The sequence below is a fragment of the Ammospiza caudacuta genome, chromosome 32 (assembly GCF_027887145.1).
Source record: "Ammospiza caudacuta isolate bAmmCau1 chromosome 32, bAmmCau1.pri, whole genome shotgun sequence".
NCBI lineage: Eukaryota > Metazoa > Chordata > Aves > Passeriformes > Passerellidae > Ammospiza > Ammospiza caudacuta.
In genome coordinates this window covers 2,523,374-2,545,629 of record NC_080624.1, presented here as the reverse complement: position 1 = coordinate 2,545,629, position 22,256 = coordinate 2,523,374, and the positions used below count along the sequence as shown (strand labels likewise).

General features: G+C 57.0%; 1 protein-coding gene across 1 annotated transcript; it reads left to right on the top strand.

Moving 5' to 3' along the window:
- The first annotated feature begins 78 nt into the window (after positions 1-78).
- LOC131570049 (5-aminolevulinate synthase, erythroid-specific, mitochondrial-like) lies at positions 79-22,137 on the top strand. Its single transcript, XM_058822385.1, has 11 exons — positions 79-128; positions 3,021-3,115; positions 6,078-6,224; positions 6,640-6,717; positions 9,439-9,646; positions 12,465-12,649; positions 14,755-14,934; positions 17,092-17,256; positions 18,578-18,846; positions 20,494-20,653; positions 21,720-22,137. Exons 2-11 carry the CDS (start codon positions 3,028-3,030, stop codon positions 21,872-21,874), a joined length of 1,635 nt encoding a protein of 544 aa, XP_058678368.1. The 5' UTR covers positions 79-128; positions 3,021-3,027; the 3' UTR covers positions 21,875-22,137.
- The last annotated feature ends 119 nt before the right edge of the window (positions 22,138-22,256 follow it).

Sequence of the window (22,256 nt, the reverse complement as noted above, 5' to 3'; positions counted from 1 at the left end):
GGCCGGTTTGCTCAGGTGGGCGTGGGCGTGGGCGTGGCCTCCTCTGTCCAAGCCCCGCCCCCCGGGGTTTATCGGGGTTTTTGGGGGGGCCCCAGTGCTCGGTGTTCGTCCTCAGTGCGGGACAACAGGTGGGGAACGGGGGATTTGGGGGATTTTGAGGGAATTTAGGGGATTGGGGGGATTTTTGGGCGATTTTCGGGGATTTAGGAGATTTTGGGGCGATTTTGGGGCGATTTTGTGGGGATTGTGGGGGGTCTTGGAGGGATTTTGAAGGGTTTGGGGATGTTTTGAGGAGATTTTTGGCGGTGGTTTTGGGAGATTTTGGGGGGATTCGGGGGATTGTGGGGAGATTTTGGGGAGTTTTGGGGTATTTGGGGGGATTTTGGGGGAATTTGGGGAGATTTGGAGATTTTGGGGAGTTTTGGGGGGATTTTTGGCAGAGGCTTTTAGGGGATTTTGTGGGATTTTGGAGGGATTTGGGGGGTTTTAGGGTATTTTGGAGAGATTTAGGGGCATTTTAGGGGGATTTGGAGGGTTTGGGTGATTTTGGGGGGATTTGGGGGAATTTTGGGGACATTTAGGGGCATTTTAGGAGGATTTGGGAGTTTTGGATGATTTTGTGGGGTTTTGAGGGGATTTTTGGGGATTTTCGATGGTGGTTTTGGGGGGATTTGGGGGAATTTTGGTGGATTGGGAGATATTGGGGGATTATGGAGGATTTTGGGGTGATTTTGGGGGGCTGGGGGGGTCTGTGGGAATCCCGGACCCCGCCTTGAGATCCCCCAGGAATTTGGGGGTCCCAGGCCCCCCCAAATCCCCCTCGGACCCCCCAAAATCCCCAAAACCCCCAAAACTCTCCCCAAAATCGCTCAGGGGACAAGAAAAGGGACATTGGGGGGGGTCCTGCACCCCAAAATCCGCCCGGGGACCCCAAAGTGCCTTCGGGATCCCGTTTTGGGGAAGGGTTGGGGGTTTTGGGGAAGGGTTGGGGGTTTTGGGGTTTTGGGGTTTTTGGGGGGCTTTTTTGGGTTTTTGGGTTTTTCAGGTTTTGTGGGTTTGGGGTTTTGGGGATTTTTGGGGGAGTTTTTGGGTTTGGGGATTTTGGGGGGTTTTGGGGGGGTTTTGGGGGGGGTTGGGGGTTTTGGCGGATTTGAGGTTTTTGGGGGGGGTTGGGCGGTTTTATGGAGTTTTGGGGTTTTGGGGGGATTTCTTTTTAGTTTTGGGGTTTTGGGGAGTTTGAGGGTTTTGGGTTTTGGGGAATTTGGGATTTTTGGGGCTTTTTGGGATTTTTTAGGGGGGTTGGAATTTTGCAGGGTTTGGGGTTTTGGGGGGGGTGGGTTTTTGGGCTTTGGGGAGTTTTGGCGATTTGGGGTTTTTTTTTTTTTTTTTTTTTTTTTTTTTTTTTGTTTTTGGGGTTTTTTGGGGGGGTTTGATATTTTGAGGTTTTGGGGATTTCTGGGTTTTGGGATTTCGGGAGTTTTTGGGTTTTGTGGGGGTTTGGGGTTTTGGGGAGTTTTAGGCTTTTGGGGGTTTTGGCAGACTTTGGGTTTTTGGGTGTTTTTTTGGGGGGATTTGGGGTTTTTTGGGGTTTTGGGGGCTTTTATGGAGTTTTTCCAGGTTTTGGGATTCTTTTGTTTCGTTTTTGGGTTTTGGGAAGTTTTGGGGTTTGTGGGGGTTTTGGGGAATTTAGGATTTTTGGGTGATTTGGATTTTTTGGGTTTTTGGGGGGACTTTGGGATTTTTGGGGATTTTGGGTTTTGGGATGTTTGGAGGTTTTTGGGTTTTTTTGGGATTTGGGGTTTTTTTGCGGTTTTGGGGGGGGTGTTTGGGATTTTTTTGTTTTGTTTTGGGGTTTGGGGGGGTTTGGCGATTTGGGGGATTTGGGGGATTTGGGTTTTTTAGCTTTTTTGGAGGTTTTTAGGGGTTTTGGGTGGGACAGCCCAAATTCCCTCCCCCCGGTCACGTGACCCGGCGCGCTCCAGGTGTGGGGGGCTGATAAGGGGGGTGGGGGAGGGGCCACACCCACCCCCCAAAAAAACCCCAAAAACCCCAAAAATGGGGTGGGGGAGGGGCCTGGGTGGGGCTGGGTGGAGGGGGAGGGGCAGATTTGGGGGTGGGGGTCCCCAAAAATCCCCCCCCACCCCCTGAGGGACCCCAAATCCGCCCCAAAAAGGGGCTCAGGGCGGGGGGGAGGGGGAAATTTGGGGTCCCCTTTTCTCGCCCCCTCCCCCGCTGTCGTTTTGGGGTCCCGGGGGGGTTTCGGGGGGTCCTGGTGGGGTTTGGGGTGCAGGACCCCCGACTGCCCCTTTTCTATCCCCTCTCTGCGATTTGAGGCGATTTGGGGGAATTTTGGGGGATTTTGGGGCTTTTCTGGTGGAGGGGAAGAACCAGGGGAATTTGGGGGGAGTTTTGGGGTTTTTGGGGTGCAGGACCCCCCTGACCCCCCCCCCTTTTTATCCCATCTCAACGATTTATGGGGTTTTGGGGGGATTTGAGTGGATTTTGAGGGATTTTGTGGGATTTTAAGAGGATTTGGGGGAATTTTGGGACTGTTTGAGGGATAAGAAGAACGAGATGGATTTGGGGGATTTTTCGGGGGGTTTTGGGGTTTTTGGGGTGCCAAACCCCCCCGACGCCCCTTTTCTGTCCCCTCTCATCGATTTGTGGGGTTTTGGGGGAATTTTGGTGGGGTTTGGGAGGATTTGAGAGGATTTTGGGGCCATTTCAGGAACGAGAAACACCTGCTCGATTTGGGGCATTTTGGGGGGATTTGGGGTTTTTTGGGGTGCAGAATCCCCCGCGACCCCCCCTTTTTATTCCTTCTCAGCAATTTGAGGAGATTTTGGGGGGATTTGAGTAGATTTTGAGCGGATTTGGGGGGGATTTAAGTGGGTTTTGGTGGATTTTGGGGCCGTTTCAGGACTGAGAAGCACCGGATGGATTTGGGGTTTTTTGGGGGGGGATTTTGGGGTTTTTGGGGTGCCGGACCCCCCCGACCCCCCGATTCTTTGCCCCCCCAGCACCCCCATGGCCGCCCTGCTGCGCTGCCCCGTCCTGGCCCGGAACCCGCGGCTGCTGCGGGCGATGAGCACGGCCCCGGCCCGGCCCCAAACCGGTACCGGAACGGGACCCCAAAACGGGGGACCCCAAAACGGGGATCCCGAAATGGGGGGGACACCAAAATGGGGGGACCAAAAATGGGGGGACATCGAAATTGGGGAGACCCCAAAATGGGGGGGACATGAAAATTCGGAACCCCAAAACGGGGGGACACCAAAACGGGGCGACACCAAAATGGGCAACCCCAAAAATGGGAGAGACCCCAAAATGGGGAATACCAAAATGGAGAACTCTGGCCCCAAAATGGGGGAGACCCCAAAATGGGGAACCCCCCTGACCCCCAAACTGGGGGACCCCGATCCCAAAATGGGGGACCTCAAAATGGGAACATGACCCCAAAATGGGGAGACCCCAAAATGAGGGAGACTCCAAAATTGGGGGACCCCAAACTGGGGGAGACCCCAAAGTGGGGAACCCGACCCCAAACTGAGGGAACCCAAATTGGGGGGAACCCCCAGACTCCAAACTGGGGGAATTCCCTGGCCCCAAATTGGGAACCCCGACCCCAAAATGGGGAACACAAATGGGGAGAAGCCCCTGACCCCAAAATGGGGGAACCCCGACCCCAAATTTGGGGAACTCAACTGGGGGAACCTCGACCCCATAACGAGGAAGCCTGACCCTATATCGGGAACCCCCAACCCCAAATTGGGGGACCCCGAGCCCAAAATGGGGAACACAAATGAGGGGAAACCCTGATCCCAAAATGGGGAACCCCGAAATGGGGAACCCGACCCGAAATGGGGGGCCCCGACCCCAAACTGTGGACCCAAATTGGGGGAACCCCCTGATCCCAAACTGGGGAACCCAAATGGGAGGGAACCCCCTGACCTCAAATTGGGGACCCCGACCCCAAATTGGGAGGAGGCCAAATGGGGAACCCTGACCCCAAAATGGGGAACCCAAACTGCGGGGAACCCCCTGACCCCAAAATGGGAACCCGACCCCAAATTTGGGGAACCCAAACTGGAGGAACCCCCCTGTCCTCAAATTGGGGGAACCCCCTGACCCCAAATTGGGGGAACCCCGAACCCAAATTTGAGGAACTCAAATGGAGGAACCTTGACCCCAAACTGGGGGGAAGCCTCGACCCCTTAACAGGGAGCCCTGACCCCAAAATGGGAAACACAAAGGGGGGAACCCCTGACCCTAAATTGGGAACCTCGACCCCAAATTGGGGACCCCATATTGGGGACCCCGACCCCAAACTGGGGGGAACCCAAATGGGGAAACTCTCGACCTCATAACAAGGAACCCTGACCCTATATTGGGAACCCTCAACCCCAAATTTGGGGCACTCAAATGGGGGAATCCCAAACTGGGGACCCCGACCCCAAAATGAGGAACACAAATGAGGGGAAACCCCGATCCCAAAATGGGGACCCCAACACCATAACGGGGAGCCCCGACCCCAAAATGGGGAACCCTCTGACCCTATATCGGGAACCCCCAAACCCAAATTTGGGGAACTCAAATGGGGGGAACCCCTGACCCCAAAATGGGGACCATGACCCCAAAATGAGGGAACCCCAAACTGGGGACCTCGACCCTAAATTGGGAACCCCGACCCCAAAATGGGGACCCCGACCCCAAACTGTGGATCCAAATTGGGGGAACCCCCTGATCCCAAACTGGGGGAACCCAAACGGGAGGGAACCCCCTGACCCCAAATTGGGAGCAGCCCAAATGGGGAACCCTGACCCCAAAATGGGGAACCCAAACTGGGGGAACCCCCTGACCCCAAATTGGGAGCAGCCCAAATGGGGAACCCTGACCCCAAAATGGGGAACCCAAACTGGGGGAACCCCCTGACCCCAAATTGGGAACCCCAACCCCAAACTGGGGGGAACCCCCTGGTCCCAAACTGGGGAGAAGCCTCGACCCCATAACAGGGAACCCTGACCCCAAAATGGGGAACACAAATGGGGGGGAACCCCCTGACCCTAAATTGAGCACCCTGACCCCAAAATGGGGAACCCAAACTGGGGACCCCGACCCCATAACGGGGAACCCCGACCCCAAAATGGGGAACCCAAACTGGGGGGAACCCCCTGACCCCAAAATGGGAACCCCGACCCCAAACTGGGGTAACCCCCCTGACTCCCCCTGAACCCCCCTTGGTGGTTTTGGGGGGTTTGGAAGGGTTTGGGGGGGATTGCGGGAGTTTTGGGGATTTTGGGGTGTTTGGGGTGGGTGGGGAGGAGTTTTGGGGTGACCATGGGGGCTGGGAGGGGTTTTGGGGTGGTTGGGAGGAGTTTTGGGGGTTTTGGGGGGTTTAGGGCTGGGGGGAGGTTTTAGGGTGGGGGGAGGGGAGCTTTGGAGGAGTTTTGGGGGATTTTGAGGAATTTTTGGGGTTTTGGGGTTTTGGGATGAGTTCTAGGGAAGTTTTGGTGGGGTTGGAGGAGTTTTGGGGTATTTGGGGGAGTTCGGAGGAGTTTGGGGGTATTTGGGCTTTTTTTGCTGTGATTTTGGGGGTTTGGGGAGTTTTTGGGGTGATTTTGAGGATTTTTAACAATTTTTGGTTGGTTGGGGATTTTTTGGGGGTGATTCTGGGGTTTTGAGAAGTTTCATGGTGTTTCGGGGTCATTTTGGGAGTTTTGGGGGTGATTTTAGGGTTTTTATGGGGTGATTTTGGGTTATAGAGGAGTTTCGGGGTTGTTTTGGGAGTTTTGGGGGTGACTTTGTTTTTTTGGGGGGGGGTAATTTGGGATTTTTTTGAGCAATTTCGGGGTAATTTCGGGATTTTTTGGGGCATAACTTTGGCAAATTGGGTAAATTTGGCAAATTGGGTAAATTTGGTAAATTTGCAGCACTTTTGGGGTGATTTGGGGTTTTTTTTGGCCGAATTTCGGGTGCTGAGGGAATCCCGCGGTTTTTTGGGGGTTTTTTGGGGTTTTTTGGGTATTTGGGGTCTCCGCACCCCCCGTGCCCCCCCCGACCGCCCCGTGCCCCCCCAGGCGCCCCCCCCGAGGGGTCCCCGTGTCCCTTCATGGCGCTGGGGGCGCGGGGGGGGGAGGGGCCCCCCTTTGTGCAGCGCGCGGCGCCGGAGCTGCAGGAGGACGTGACCCCCCCCCGGGCCGCGGGGACCCCCCCCGAGGAGGCAGGTGAGGATGGGGGACCCCCCCCGAGTGACGTCAGCAATGTGGGGACCCCCCCGGGGCGGGTTGGGGGGTTTGGGGGGGGTAATTTTGGCTTTTTTTGAGGAGTTTTGGGGGGATTTGATCACTTTGGGGACCCCCCTCAGGGACAGCTGAGGATTTGGGGACCCCCCCCCCCCCTCGGGGGGTGCGATCACTTTGGGGACCCCCCCTTGAGGCAGGTGAACATTTTGGGGACCCCCCCTTGGACAGGTGAACATTTTGGGGACCCCCCCTGAGTGACGTCATCAATTTGGGGACACCCCCCCCGGGGGATTTGATCACTTTGGGGACCCCCCGAGTGACGTCATCAATTGGGAACCCCCCCCGGGTCACGTGAGAATTTTGGGGACCCCCCCTCAAAGACCTTTGACCCCCCCAGAGGCCCTGGATTGGCTGCTGGAATTTGGGGACCCCCCCGAGGACGCCCCCGAGCGGCGGCCGGAGGAGAATCTGCCCGGTGAGGACTGGGGGGTTTTGGGGGATTTTGGGGGGGTTTTGGGGGATCTTTGGGGTTCGGGGGGGATTTTTGGGAGTTTGGGGGGGGCTCTGGGCGGATTTTGGGGGATTTGGGGGAATTTTGAGGATTTTGGGGGGTTCAGGGGAGTTTGGGGGGATTTTTGGGGGCATTTTTTGGGTATTTGGGGGCAATTGGGGGGGATTTGGGGGATTGAGGAAGAATTTTGGGGAATTTGGGGTTCGGGGGATTTGGGGGGGTTCGAGGGGGTTTGGGGGCATCCGGGGAGATTTTGGGGGGATTTGGGGTTCAGAGGAGTTTGGGGGGGGGTTATGGGGCATTTTTGGGGGGATTTGGGGGGCTCTGGGGGGATTTTGGGGGATTTGGGGTTCGGGGGAACTTTTGGGGGATTCATGGGGGGACTCCGGGGGGAACTTGGGGGATCTGGGGGGATTTTGAGGGGTTTGGGGGGATTTGGGGTTCGGGGGGGTTTGTCGGGGATTTTGGGGCATTTTTGGGGGCATTTTTTGGGGATTTTTGGGCAATTGGGGGAGATTTGGGGCGACTGCGGCTGAGAATTTTGGGGGATTTGGGGTTCGGAGGGATTTGGGGTGTGGGAGGATATTTGAGGGGATCTGGGGGGGCTCCGAGTAGATTTTGGGGGATCCGAGGCGATTTTGGGGCGTCTGGGTTTGGGGGGGTTTGGGGAGGCTTTGGGAGGAATTTGGGGGGTTCTGGGGCGATTTGGGGGGATTTTGGGGATTTGGGGGTGCAATCAGAGTCTTTGGAGTACGAGAGGCCTCGGGGGGGCTTTGGGGATTTTGGGGTCCCCCCAAACAAGACCCTTCCCCCCATGGTGCTTTTGGGGTGCAATGGGGGATTTTGGGGTGCGGGGGGGGGTCGGGGATGTTTTGGGGGCCCCCCTGACCTTCCCCTCCCCCCCCAGAGGACGCCTTCTCTACCAGGCAGTTTTTGGGGTGATGATGAATTTTGGGGGGTTCGGGAGAGTTTTGGGGTGCATTTTTGGGGTCGGGAGATTTTTGTGGGGTGCGGTTTTAGGGTCGGGAGGGTTTTGGGGTGCAGATTTTGGGGTGCAGATTTGGGGGTCTCTGTAGGGTTTTGGGGTGCAGTTTTGGGGTGCACTTTTGGGCTCGGGGGTTTTCGGGGGGTGCGGTTTTGGGGTGCAGTTTTTGGGTCTCTGGAGGGTTTTGGGGTGTGGTTTTGGGGTCATGGGGGGTTTGGGATGTCTGTACAGTTTTGGGGTGCGGTTTTGGGGTCTTGGGTGGGTTTTGGGGTGCACATTTCAGATGCACTTTTGGGGTGGGGATGCAGTTTTGGGGTCTCTGGAGCATTTTTGGGGTGCGGTTTTGGGGTCTCAGGAGGGTTTTGGGGTGCGGTTTTGGGGTCCCTGTACGTTTTTGGGATGCAGTTTTAGGGTTCACTTCGGGGTACAGTTTTGGGGTCTCTGTAGAGTTTTAGGGTGCAGTTTTGGGGTGCAGTTTTGGAGTCTTGGGAGGGGTTTTGGCTGCGGTTTTTGGGTCTCAGGAGGGTTTTGGGGTGCAATTTTGGGTTCGGGGTTTTTTTGGGGTGCACTTTTGGGGTCGGGGCTGTTTTGGGCTTGGGGCTCTTTTGGGGTTCAGTTTTGCAGTCTCTGTAGGGTTTTGGGGTGTAGTTTTTGGGGTCTCAGGAGGGTTTTTGGGTCTCAGTTTTGGGATATCAGGTGGATTTTGGGATGCACATTTTGGGGTGCAGTTTAGGGGTCTCTGTAGAGTTTTGGGGTGCATTTTTGGGGTGCACTTTTGAGGTACAGTTTTGGGGTCTCAGCAGGGTTTTTGGGTCACAATTTTGGGATCTCTGTAGGGTTTTGGGATGCACATTTTGGGGTGCAGTTTCAGGATCTCTGTAGGGTTTTGGACTCGGGGTTTTTTTGGGGTGCAGTTTCAGACTCAGGCCGGTTTTGGGGCTCCCCCTGACCCTTTTTGCCCCCCCAGAGGACGCGTTCCCGTACGAGGCACTGCTCGGGGGCTCCGTAGGGTTTGGGGTGCAGATTTGGGGTCTCTGTAGTGTTTGGGGTGCACTTTCAGACTCGGGGTTTTTTGGGGTGCAGATTTGGGTTGGGGGTTATTTTTGGGGCTCCCCTGACCCCGTATCTCCCCCCAGAGGACGCGTTCCCGTACGAGGCGCTGCTCGGGGTCTGTGTCGGATTTTGGGGTCTCTGTAGGGTTTTGGGGTGCACTTTCGGGGTCAGGGTTATTTTTGGGGTTCCCCCTGACCCCATATCTCCCCCCAGAGGACGCGTTCCCGTACGAGGCGCTGCTCAAAGGCTCTGCGGGGTTTTGGGGTCGCAGTTTTGGGGTGCAGTTTTGGGGTCTCGGGCGGGTTTTGGGTGCACATTTTTAGGTGCGGTTTTGGGGTCTCAGCAGGGTTTTTGGGTCACAATTTTGGGATCTCTGTAGGGTTTTGGGATGCACATTTTGGGGTGCAGTTTCGGGGTCTCTGTAGGGTTTTGGACTCGGGGTTTCTTTGGGGTGCAGTTTCAGACTCAGGCCGGTTTTGGGGCTCCCCCTGACCCTTTTTGCCCCCCCAGAGGACGCGTTCCCGTACGAGGCAATTTTGGGGTCTCTGTAGGGTTTGGGATGCACTTTCGGGTTCGGGGTTTTTTGGGGTGCAGATTTGGGTTGGGGGTTATTTTTGGGGCTCCCCTGACCCCGTATCTCCCCCCAGAGGACGCGTTCCCGTACGAGGCGCTGCTCGGAGCGCGCCTGGCGGGGCTGCGCCGCTCCCACACGTACCGCGAGTTCACGGCGCTGGCGCGGAGGGCCCGGGACCCCCCGAACGCCCTCCTGGGGACCCCCCCACGCCTGGTGCAGCTCTGGTGCTCCAACGATTACCTGGGCATGAGCCGGCACCCCGAGGTGCTGCGCGCCGCCAGGTGGGCACCCCCGAACCGAGACACCCCCAAATGCCCTGAGATTCCATGGGATTCCCTGATATATCCCCCGAAATCCCCCGAAATTCCCTTAAATCCCCTGAAATATCCCTGAAATAGCACCAAAATCCCCTGAAATTCCCTTAAATATCCCTGAAATATCTCCTGAAATTCCCTGAAATATCCCCAAAATCCCGGAAATATACCCTGAAATTCCCTGAAATTCCTGAAATTCCCTTAAATATTCCCTGAAATTTCCCTGAAATTCTCCTAAGTATTCCCTGAAATACCACCTGAAATAGCCCCAAAATCCCCTGAAATATCCCCTGAAATTCTCTGAAATATCCCCGGAAATTCCCTTAAATATCTCCTGATATTCCCTTAAATATTTCCTGAAATATCTCCTGAAATTCCCTGAAATTTCCCTTAAATTTCCGTAAATATCTCCTGAAATTCCCTTAAACATCTCTTGAAATTTCCTGAAATAGCTCCAAAATCCCCTGAAATATCCCCTGAAATGTCCTTAAATATTCCCTTAAATATCTCCTGAAATTCCCTGAAATTCCCTTAAATATTTACTGAAACTCCCTGAAATAGCCCCTGAAATAGCCCCAAAATCCCCTGAAATATCCCCTGAAATTGTCTGAAATATTCCCGGAAATTCCCTGGAATTGTCTGAAACTCCCCTAAATATTTCCTGAAATCCCCTGAAATATCTCTCTGAAATTCTCTTAAATATCTCCTGATATTCCCTTAAATATCTCCTGAAATCCTCTGAAATTCCCTTAAATATTTCCTGAAATTTCCTTAAATATTCCCTGAAATATCTCCTGAAAATCCCTGAAATTTCCCTTAAATTTCCTTAAATATCCCCTAAAATTCCTTTAAACAGCTCTTGAAATTTCCTGAAACAGCCCCCAAATCCCCTTAAATATCCCTGAAATGTTCTCTGAAATTTCCTTAAATATCTCCTGAAATTCCCTGACATATCCCCCGAAATTCCCTGAAATATCCCCTGAAATATCCCCTGAAATATCCCCTGAAATAGCACCAAAATCCTCTGAAATATTCCCTGAAATTCTCTGAAATTCCCTGAAATATCTCTTGAAATTCCCTTAAATTTCCCAAAATCCCATGAAATTCCCTTAAACATCTCTTGAAATTTCCTGAAATAGCCCCCAAATCCCTTTAAATATCCCTTAAATAGCCCATAAATAGTCCCCAAATCCTCTGAAATGTCCCCTAAAATATCCCCTGAAATTTCCCTGAAATTCCTTTCAATTCCCTTCAATTTCCCGTAATCCCTCCCCAAACCCCAAATCTCCCCTCAAACCCCCCAAATCTTCCCCTGCAACCCCTGCCAAACCTCCTCAACCCCAGCTAAAATGCCCTCAAACTCCCCAAATTCCCCCAAATCCTCCCCCAAACCTTCCAAGTTCCCCTCAACTCCCCCAAATTCCCTTCAATCCCCCCAAAAATCTTTCCCAAATCCCCCTCAACCCTCGAGATTCCCCCCAAATTCCCCCTAAATCTCCTCCAAAACCTCTCAAACCTCCCCCAAACCCCCCAAATCCTCCCCAAATCCCCTCCAAGTCCCCCCAAACATCCCCAAATCCCCTTCAGCCCCCCGAAATCCTTCCCACATCTTCCCCAACCCCCCTAAATCCTCCCCAAATCCCCTTCAAGCCACCGAAGTCCTTCCAAAACCCCCCTCAAATCCATCCAAACTCCCTGAAACACCCCCAAAATCTTTCCCATATTCCCCCCAAACCCCCTCAAACTCCCCCAAATCTCCCCAAACGCCCCGAAATCTTTCCCAAGCCCCCGAATTCCTTCCCAAATCCCCTTCAACCCCCCAAAATATTTCCCAAATCCATCCAAACCCCCTCAAACAAACCGCAAATCTTTTCCATATCCCCCCAAAACCCCCTCAAATCCCCCGAAATCCTTCCCAAATCCCATTCAACCCTCCGAAATCCTTCTCAAATCCCCCTCAAATCCATCGAAATCCCCTTCAAACCACCCCAAACGCCCAGAAATCCTTCCCAAACCTCCAACCCCCCCGAAAGTTTTTCCAAGCGCCCCCAACCCCCCAAATTCCCGTTCCAGAGCTGCCCTGGTTGCCCGCGGGCTGGGCACGGGGGGCACCCGGAACATCGCGGGCACGGCTCCGCTGCACGGGGCACCCAAATGCCCTCAAACACCCCAAAATCCTCCCCAAACTGCCCCAAATCCCTCCCAAATCCCTTTCAACCCTTCAAAATCCTTCCAAAATCCCCCTCAAATCCATCCAAACCCCCTCAAATCCCACCCAAATCTCCATCAGACCCCCCCCCCCAAACCGTCCCAAATCTCCCAAAAATCCCCTTCAAAACCCCGGAAATCTTCCCCAAATCCTCCAAATCTCCCCCAAACCCCAGAAATCCTTTCCAAACCCCCGAAATCCTTCCCAAATCCCCTTCCAGCCTCCGAAATCCTTCCCAAATCCTCCTCAAATCCCTTCCAAGCCCCCTAAACCGCCCCCAAATCTCCCACAAATCTCCCCCAAAGTCCTCAAAATCTTTCCAAAACCCCCTCAAATCTCCTCCAAACATCCCAAAATCTCCCCCAAACCCCCCGAAATCCTTTCCAAACCCCCCTCAAATCCCCCAAATTCCCGTTCCAGGGCTGCGCTCGTTGCCCACGGGCTGGGCGCGGGCGGCACCCGGAACATCGCGGGCACGGCTCCGCTGCACGGGGCACCCAAATCCCCTCAAACCACCCCCAAATCTCCCCCAAACCCCCCGAAATCTCCTCCCAACACCCCAAATTCCCGTTCCAGAGCTGCCCTGGTTGCCCACGGGCTGGGCGCGGGCGGCACCCGGAACATCGCGGGCACGGCTCCGCTGCACGGGGCCCTGGAGCGCGCCCTGGCCCGGCTGCACCGCCAGCCCCGCGCCTGCCTCTTCTCGTCCTGCTTCGCTGCCAACGACACCGCGCTGGCCACGCTGGCGCGGCTGCTGCCAGGTACCCGCACCCCAAAACTGCCGCGGTACCCCAAAAACCGACACGGTACCCCAAAACCCACAGGGAGCCTGAAAAAGAGGGAGCGGGATCCGTGAATTGGGTGGGAACCGCCCCAAAAATCCCCGCCCTGATGGGAGTGAAAAGTCGCGAGGTTCTGGTTGTCAGAACCCCAAAAACCCTCTTGGGAAGCCCCAAAAATCCGTCAGAGCACCCCAAAAACCACGACGGAACCCCAAAAACCGCCAGGGCATCCCAAAAACCGCGGGGAGCCCGAAAACAACGGGGCGGGATCCGTGAATTGGGTGGGAACTGCCCCAAAAATCCCCGCCCTGATGGGAGTGAAAAGTCCTGAGGTTCTTGTCATGAGGACCTCTTGGGATTCTCGTGGGAACCCTAAAATCCCTCTTGGGAACCCCCAAAATCCCTCTTGGGAACCCCAAAAACCGCCAGGGCACCCCCAAAACCGTGGGGAGCAAAACAAATCCCGAACAGGATTTGGGAATTGGGTGGGAACTGCCTCCCAAAAAACCCCCAAAAAACTCTGTCCTGAAAAGCTGGGAGATTCTGGTTCTGAGCACTCAAAAACTGCTTGAGAACCCCAAAAAACCTGTCAGAGCACCCCTAAACTCATGGGGAACCCCAAAATCCACAGGGAGCCAAAAAAATCCTGAACAGGATCCGTGAGTTGGGTGGGAACCCCCCAAATCCCCACCCTGATGGGAGTGAAAAGTCGCGAGGTTCTTGTAAGAATCCCAAAAACCCTCTTGGAAACCCCAAAAACTCCGTCAGAGCACCCCAAAAACCACGACGGAACCCCAAAATCTGCCACGATACCCCAAAACCTGGAGAGAGCAAAAAGAACCTCGAGCGGGATCTGTGAATTGGGTGGGAACCACCCCAAAAAAAACCCCCAAAAAACCCCGTTGTGAAAAGTTGGGAGGTTCTGGTTGTGAGAACCTCAAAAACCCTCTTGGGAACCCCAAAAACCCGTCAGAGCACCCCAAAACCCGCTGGGAAACCCCAAATATCCACTGGGAAGCTCAAAACCCAAGAGGAACCCCAAAACTGCCACATCACGCCAAAAGCCATGGGAAACCCGTGGAGAACCCCAAAACCCACCCCGGCACCCCAAAACTCGTCAGAACACCCCAAAACCCGCGGGGAACCCCAAAACCTACCCCCAAAATCCTGAATGGCTTTGGGGGGACTTGGGACGGGGTTTTGGGGCGCTGAGGGGCACGGAGGGGTTTTGGGGTGCTGATGGATACGGGTCAGTTTTGGGGTGGCTTTTTAGGGGTTCCCATTAATCAGGTGGGGTTTTTTGGTGTGCTGAGGGTTTCAAGGGATTTTGGGGTGGGGATTTTTGGGCTGCTGAGGGATTTTGGGGGGGGGGGTTTGGGTGCTGACGGTTCCGGGGGTGTTTGGGGTGACTTTTTGGGGTGCTCAGGTTGCAGGGCATTTTGGGATGGGGTTTTTGGGGTTCCCATGAATCAGGTGGGGTTTTTGGAATGTTGATGGGCATGGGGATTTTAGGGTGGGCTTTTTGGGGTGCAGAGGGGTTTTTGGGGTGCTGAGGATTCCAGGCATTTCCAGGCTGGGTTTTTTGGGGTGCTGAGGGTTCCGGGATAGTTTTGGGATTGGTTTTTAGGGTTTCCCATGAATCAGGTGGGTTTTTTGGGGCTCTGAGGGGTTTTTTGGGGCACTGAGGGGCAGGGCAATTTTGGGGTGGGTTTTTTTGGGCACTGATGGGGTTTTGGGGTTTTTTGGGATGCTCAGGGGCAGGGCAATTTCGGGGAGGTTTTCTTGGGGTTTTTTTGGGGTGCTGAGTGTTCTGGGCAATTCCAGGGTGGGATTTTTGGGGCATTGATGGATTTTTTTGTTTTTTACGGGTACTGAGGGGCAGAGCAATTCCAGGGTGGTTTTGGGGGGTTTTTTTGGGGTGCGGATGGCCAGGGTGATATTTCTGGGGCGCTGACAGGTTTTGGGGTTTTTTGGGTTGCTGAGTGTTCCAGGCAATTCCAGGGTGGAGTTTTTGGGGTTTTTTGGGGTGCTGATGGGCAGGACGATATTTTTGGGGCACTGACGGGTGTCGGGGTACCCCCCAGGCTGCCATTTCTTCTCGGACGCGGGGAACCACGCCTCGATGGTGCAGGGCATCCTGCGCAGTGGCGCCCCCAAGCACGTCTTCCGCCACAACGACCCCCAGCACCTGGACGAGCTGCTGGGGCGCAGCCCCTCTGGGGTCCCCAAAATCGTCGCCTTCGAGTCCGTCCACTCCATGGATGGTCAGTGAGGGGAACCCCAAAAACCACCCGAGGCACCCCAAAAATTCCCGGGAAACCCAAAAACCACCCCGGGACACCCCAAAAAATCCAGGAGGTGCCAAAACCCCCCGGGACACCCCAGAACCTCCCAGGGTACCCCAAAACCACTCAGGATACCCCAAAACCCCCTGAGATCCCCCCCAAAAACTCCCTGTTCACCCCCAAATCCCTCCCAGTTCCTACCAAGGTCCCCCCCAAATCCCCTCAAATGTCCACAATCCCCCTCGATCCATCCCAAGTCTCCTCGTGTACCCCAAAATCCTCCCCAGATCCCCTCAAGTCCTTTTAAACCCCCCCCGAATGCCCCAAGGTTCTCACAAAATCCCCTCGTGGATCTCCTTGTATCTCCTCCCCAAATCCCCCCAAAATCCGCCATTATTCCCCCACTTCTCACCAGTTCCACCCTAAATCCTCCCCAGCCCTCCCAGTTCTCCCTTAAATTCCCCAGAATGCTCCCAACGCCCCCCAAATCTCCCGCAAACCCCCTCAGTTTCCCCTTAAGCCCCCCAAATCCCCCCAGACTCCCCGGAGCTCGAGAGCGCCCCCTGGTGGTGCCCTGTGCCATTTCACCTGCTCACCCCAAAATCCCCACAAAATTGCCCCAAATCCCTCCAAAATCCCCCCAAAACCGCCTCAAACCACCCCACAATCCCCCATGCTGCCTCAGGACCGAGAGCGCTCCCCGGTGGTGCCCGGTGCCATTGCACCCGCTTGCCTCAAAATCCCCCTAAAATGGCCCAAACCCCCCAAAATACCCCCAAAATACCCCCAAAATACTCCAAATGCCCCTCAAATCCTGAAAATCCCCCTAAAACCACCTCAAAACCCCCCCAAATCCTTCCAAATTCCCTATAATCCCCCCAAAATCCCACAAATCCTCTGCAATCCCCTTAAAACCACCCCAAAATCCCTCCAAATTCCCCCAAAATCCCTGAAAAATCCCTGAAAAATCCTTCAAGATCCCCCAAAATCCCCCCAAATCCGTCCAAAGTTCTCCAAATCCCCTCCAGATGTCCGCATGCCGCCGCCAGGCTCAAGAGCCCCCCCTGGTGGTGCCCAGTGGCATTGCACCTGCTCACATCAAAATCCCCCCAAAATGCTCCCAAACCCCCCAAAATTCCCCTGAAATGCCCCCAAAATCTCCCCAAACTGCCCCAGACTCTGCCATGTCCCCCCCAGGCTCCAGGGCGCCCCCAAGTGGTGCCCTGCACCATTCCACCCATTCACCCCAAACCGCCCCAAAATCCCCCCCCCCGCAATCACCCCAAATCCCCCTAAAATTCCCCCAAAACCACCCCAAAGTCCCCCCTAAACTGCTCCAAATCCCCCCAAAATCCCCCAAGACTCCCCCATGCTCCCCCCCCAGTCTCCAGAGCGCCCATCAGTGGTGTCCGGTGCCATTGCACCCGCTCACACAAAAATCGCCCCAAAATCCCCTGAAAACTCCCCCAAATCCTCCTAAAATCACCTCAAATTTTCCCCAAACTCCCCCAAGTTTCCCAAAAACTGCTCCAAATCCCTCAAAAATCTCCCCAAACCCCCCCAAAACCCCCACGCCCCCTCAGGCTCCAGAGTGCCCCCCAGGGATGCCCTGTGCCATTGCACCTCTCACATCAAAATCCCCCCAAAATGCTCCCAAACCCCCGAATCCCCCCACACCCCCAAAATCCCCTCAGACTCCGCCATGCCCCTCCAGGCTCCAGAGCGCCCCCCAGTGGTGCCCTGCACCATTGCACCCACTCACTCCAAACCGCCCCCAAATCCCCCTAAAATTCCCCCAAAACTACCCCGAAGTCCTCCCTAAACCCCCCAAATCCCCCCATAATCCCCCCAGACTCCCCCATGCTGCCACCAGGTTTGAGAGCGCCCCCCAGTGGTGCCCTGTGCCATTGCACATGCTCACCCAAAAACCACCCCAAATCCCCCCCAAATGCCCCCCAAATCCCCCAAATTCCCCCAGAACCGCTCCAGACTCCCCTCCAGACTCCCCGACACTCTCCTGGGCTCCAGAGCGCCCCCAGTGGTGCCCTGTGCCATTGCACACGCTCACCCAAAAACCCCCCCAAATCCCCCCAAAACCCCCCCAAATCCCCCAAAATCCCCCCAAATCCCCCTCAGGCTCCATCGCGCCGCTGGCCGAGCTGTGCGACGTCGCCCACGCCCACGGCGCGCTGACCTTCGTGGACGAGGTTCACGCCGTGGGGCTCTACGGGGCACGGGGCGGCGGCATCGCCGAGAGGGACGGGGTCAGCGCCAAGGTGGACGTGGTGTCGGGGACCCTCGGTACGGCCAGGGGGAACCCCGAAAACTGGGGAGGGAGACCCCGAAAATGGGGGGAGGGACCCTCGGTATGGGGAGACACCAAAAACGGGGGCGGGACGCCGAAAATGGGGGACAGGGGTGTCCGGGACCCTCGGTACGGGGAGGGGAGACCCCAGAGACGGGGGAGGGACCCCGAAAATGGCGGGGAGGAATGGAACCTGGGGTGTCCGGGACCCTCATTATGGGGGCACACCGAAAGTGGGGAGGTGAATTCCAAAAATGGGGAGAGGGACCCTCAGTACGGGAGGCACCGAAATGGGGAGGGGGATCCCAAAAATGGGGGAGACAGGGAGCCTGGGGGTGTCCAGGCCCCTCGGTACAGGGGGGAGCAAAAATGGGGAGGGGGACCCCGAAAATGGGGGAGGGACCCTCAGTACAGGGGACACAGAAAATGGGGAAGGGGACTCCCTGAAAATGGAGGGAGGACACCCCAAAAATGGGGGAGAGGGACCCCAAAAATGGGGGGTCGAAACACCCCAAAAATGGGGACTGGGAGCCTAGGGTGTCAGAGACCCTCGGTGCGGGGAGGCACCGAAATGGGGGGAGGGACCCTCAAAAATGGGGAGGGGAAATGGGGCCTGGGATGTCCGGGATCCTCGGTACGGGGGGGACACCCCGAAGATGGGGGGGGAGGGACACTCGGTATGAGGGGACCCCAAAAATGGGGAGAGGGACTCCAAAAATGGGGGAGAGGGACCCTCGGTACGGGGGAACATGTGAATGGGGAGGAACCCTAAAAATGGGATGTCCGGGACCGTCGGTACCGGGGGGCAGCAGAATGGGGTGGGGGACCCCAAAAATGGGGATAAGGACCCTCGGCATGGGGGGACCCCAATAACGGGGAGGGAACCCCGAAAATGAGGAGGGGACAGGAAGCCGGGGGTGACGTGGACCCTCGGTACGGAGGGCACCCCAAAAATGGGAGGGAGGAACCCTTGGTACTGGGCGGGCACCCCAAAAATGAGGGGGCGGGGGGACCATGTGGGACCTGGGGAATCCGAAATGGGGGGGACCATCCCAAAAATGAGGGGGGAGAGACCCTGTGGGACCTGGGACCCTCGGTAGGGTGGGGGAGACACCCCAAAAATGGGGGGGCAGGGCCCACACGGGTGTACCCTGCGGCAGGGGGGTCTGGGCGGGGTCCTTCAGGGTTCGGGGGGGTCTGTAAGGGTCTGGGGGGTTCCTTTGGGTTTTGGGGGACTCCATAAGCGTCTGGGGGTTTCCTTTGGGATTTTGGAGGTTTCTCTGCTGACTTTGGGGTCCCCCCGCCCCGCTGTGGCAGGGAAGGCGGTGGGCGCCGTCGGCGGGTACATCGCGGGCAGCGCCGCCCTGGTGGACGCCGTGCGCTCCTTCGGCCCCGGCTTCATCTTCACCACGGCGCTGCCGCCGGCCGTGGTCGGGGGGGCGCTGGCGGCGCTGCGGGTTTTGGGGGGCCCCGAGGGGGGCGCCCTGCGCCGCTCGCACCAGCGCAACGCCAAACACCTGCGGGTGCTGCTGCGCGACCGCGGCGTGCCCGCGCTGCCCGCGCCCAGCCACATCGTGCCCGTGCCTGTGAGTGCCCGTTTGGGGATTTTGGAGGGGGTTTGGGGGGTTTTGGGGGGGATTTGGTGAGGATTGGAGTGATTTGGGGAGGATTTGGCGGAAATTTGAGCAGATTTTGGGGGGTTTGAGGGGGAGTTATGAGGGGTGCCCGCGCTGCACGAACCAAGCCACATCATGCCCCTGAGTGCCCAGGGATTTTGGGGCGTTTTGGATGGATTTTGGGGGGATTTGGGGTCGTTTAGAGGGATTTTCGGGTGGTTTAGAGGAAGTTTGGGGGGCTTTATGGTGAGCAGGTGCAATGGCACAGGGCACCACCAGGGGGTGCTCTGGAGCTTGGGGGCGTGGGGGAGTCTGGGGGGATTTTGGGAGGATTTGGGTGGGTTTAGGGGGAGTTTTGGGGGATTTGTGGGATTTTGGGGGGATTTGGGGGGGATTGGAGCAGTTTGGGGAGGATTTGGGGGGATTTTGCAGGGATTTTGGGGAGGGTTGAGGGGGAATTTTGGGGCTGCTTGCGCTGCCCGTGCCCAGCCACATCGTACCCGTGCCCGTGCCATGGGGATTTTGGGGGAGATTTAGAAGATTTGGGGTGGTTTAGGGGGAGTTTGGGGGGGTTTGGGGTGAGTTGATGGGATTTGAGGGGGGGTTTTGGGGTGTGCCCACGCTGCCTGCGCCCAGCCACATTGTGTCCATGCCCATGAGCGGGACTGGAGATGGGGTTTTGGGGGAGTTTTTGGAGGATTTGGGGGGATTTTAGGGGGATTTTGGGGCAGTTTCAGGGGGATTTCAGGGGGATTTTGGGGCGGTTTTATGGTGAGCGGGTGCAATGGCGCAGGGCACCACCGGGGGGCGCTCTGGAGCTTGGGGGAGGAGTCTGGGGGGGATTTGGGGGGCTCTGGGGCAGGTTTGGAAGGATTTTAGGAGGATTTGAGGGAGTCTGAGGGCGTGCCTGCACTGCCCATGCCCGACCACATCATGCCTGTGCCCGTGAGCGCTGATTCTAGCTGATTTTGGGGCGATTCTGGTTGATTTTGGGGTGATTCTGGGCTGATTCTGGTTGTTTTAGGCTGATTTGGGAGTGATTTCAGGGTTATTTTGGCTGATTTCAGGGTTATTTGGGGTGATTATTTGGGGGTTATTTCAGGGTGATTTTGGCTAATTTTGGTTTTATTATTTTAGAGTTATTTTGGCTGATTTTAGGGTGATTATTCCAGGGTGATTTTTGGGTGATTTTGGGGTGATTCTGGCTGACTTTGGGGTGATGATTTTGGAATTATTTTCTGGTGATTTTGGGCCGATTATGGCTGATTTTTGGGCAGGTGGGTGATGCGCTGGCCACGACCCGTCTGAGCCGGGAGCTGCTGGAGCGGGGAATGTTCCTGTGGGGTGGGATGAGGTTGGGGGGATTTTGGGGTGATTTTGGGGGTGATTTTTGCTGATTTTGGGCTGATTTTGAGGTGATTATTTTGGGATTATTTTTCTGATTTTGGGGTCATTTTGGCTGATTTGGGGGTTATTTTAGGGGGATTTTGGGGTGGTTTTGGCTGATTTTGGGGTGATGATTTGGGATTATTTCAGGATGATTTTGGGCTGATTCTGGGTGAATTTCTGGCTGATTTTGTGCTGATTTTGGGCTGATTTTTGGGGTTTTTGGGGCAGGTGGGTGACGCGCTGGCCGCCACCCGTCTGAGCCGGGCGCTGCTGGAGCGCGGGATGTTCGTGCAGGCCATCAACCCGCCCACGGTGCCGCGGGGGGGGGAACTGCTGCGCATCGCCCCCACCCCCCAGCACAGCCCCGAGATGATGGAGCGGCTGGCAGGTGGGGGAGGGGCAAAGGGGACATGGGGGGAGGAACCGGGACACGGGGGGGACACGGATACGGGGAGGAAACAGGAGACCGGGAGGGGCACCGGCACATGGGAAGAGGGGGAAACGGGACATGGGAGGGGCACGGGGGGGGCACGGGGACATGGGGGAGATGGAAACGGGACAAAGGGGGGGCACGGAGACACTGGGGGGAAGGGAACGGGGGTGGCACCGGGACATGGGAGGGATACCGGGACACGGAGGGGGCACCGGGAACTTGGTGGGGGGGGGGGGGAACGGGAAACGAGAACGGGGGGGGCACGGGGCGGGCGCCAGGATACGGAGGGGGGAACGGGACACCGGGGGGGGGCACTGGGACAAGAGGGGGGCACCGGGACACCCGGGAGACACGGGACATGAAGGGGATACAGGAACGTGGGGACATGGGGGGAACACGGGGGGGGGCACAGGGAACTGGGGGGGGAACGAGGACAGGGAGGGCACCGAAACACCGGGGGGGGGGGAACCGGGGGGGCACGGGGGGGCTACTGGGGGACATCGGGAATTGGGGGTGCACTGGGACAATTGGGGGGAGCGGGACACGGGGACATGGTGGAGGGGGTACCGGGAACTGGTGAGGGGACATGGGGGGGACACGGTGGGGAACAGGACATGGAGGGGGCACTGGGGGGACACGGCGGTGGGGGGGTTGGGGTTTTGGAGGGGTGGGGGGGCGGGGGGGACATTGGGGGGGTGGGTCACAGGGTGGGGTCCCTGAGTGACACCGAGCCGGTGCTGTCCCGGTCACTCGAGGGTCACTCGGGGGGGGGTCACTCGTCACTTGGTGGGGATCGCTGGTCGGACGGGGGGGTGTCATTGGTCATTCGTGGGGGTTCACTGGTCACTCGAAGGTCAATCAAGGGGGGTCAGCGGTCACTCAGGGTCGCCAGTGGTCACTCGGGGGGGGTCACTGGGGGGGGGTCGGGTCTCCGCTCCCTCAGGGGTTCACTGGGCTCACGGGGGGGGGGGGGTCCCTCGTGGGTCCCCCCTCTCACCGTGTCCCGTCCCCCCCCGCCCAGACCAGCTGTCCGAGTGCTGGGGGGCGCTGGGGCTGCCCCGGGACTCCCCCCTGGGCCCCTCGTGCGCCTCCTGCCAGAGACCCCTGCACTTCTCGCTGATGAGCGCCTGGGAGCGGCAGCACTTCCAGCAGGGCGAGATCCCCGCCACCGCCTGAGACCCCCACCCAAAAATGGCCAAAGACCCCCCAAAACCGCCGGGAACAGCAGCCACCCCCCCCCACCACTGCAGCCACCGCCGCGCTCGCCATGGTCCCTCCCAGTGCTCCCCCCAGTGCTCCCAGCTGAGGCATGACCGCCTTTCGGGACTGGGGGGTGCCCCCATCTCTCTTTTATGGGGTCCCCTCATTGCCTCCCTCCCCTCCATTTTTCCCGTTTTCCTCTCTCCCAGTGTTCCCAGTACAAATGCCAATAAACCGGTACGGGACTGGTGCTGTTCCCGTCTCTTTATTGTGGGGCTGGAGGGGGGTCCCCAATTCCCCTCCCCCCCAAATTCCTCCTCCCCAATTTCCGCCCCTCCCCCAACTCCTTGATTTCCCC

Coding starts and splice junctions, on each gene's coding strand:
- LOC131570049 (XM_058822385.1), top strand. CDS start 3,028: ATGGCCGCCCTGCTGCGCTGCCCCGTCCTGGCCCGGAACCCGCGGCTG. Junction 12,650..14,754: donor GCTGGCGCGGCTGCTGCCAG/GTACCCGCACCC, acceptor GGTACCCCCCAG/GCTGCCATTTCTTCTCGGAC. Junction 17,257..18,577: donor CGTGGTGTCGGGGACCCTCG/GTACGGCCAGGG, acceptor CCGCTGTGGCAG/GGAAGGCGGTGGGCGCCGTC.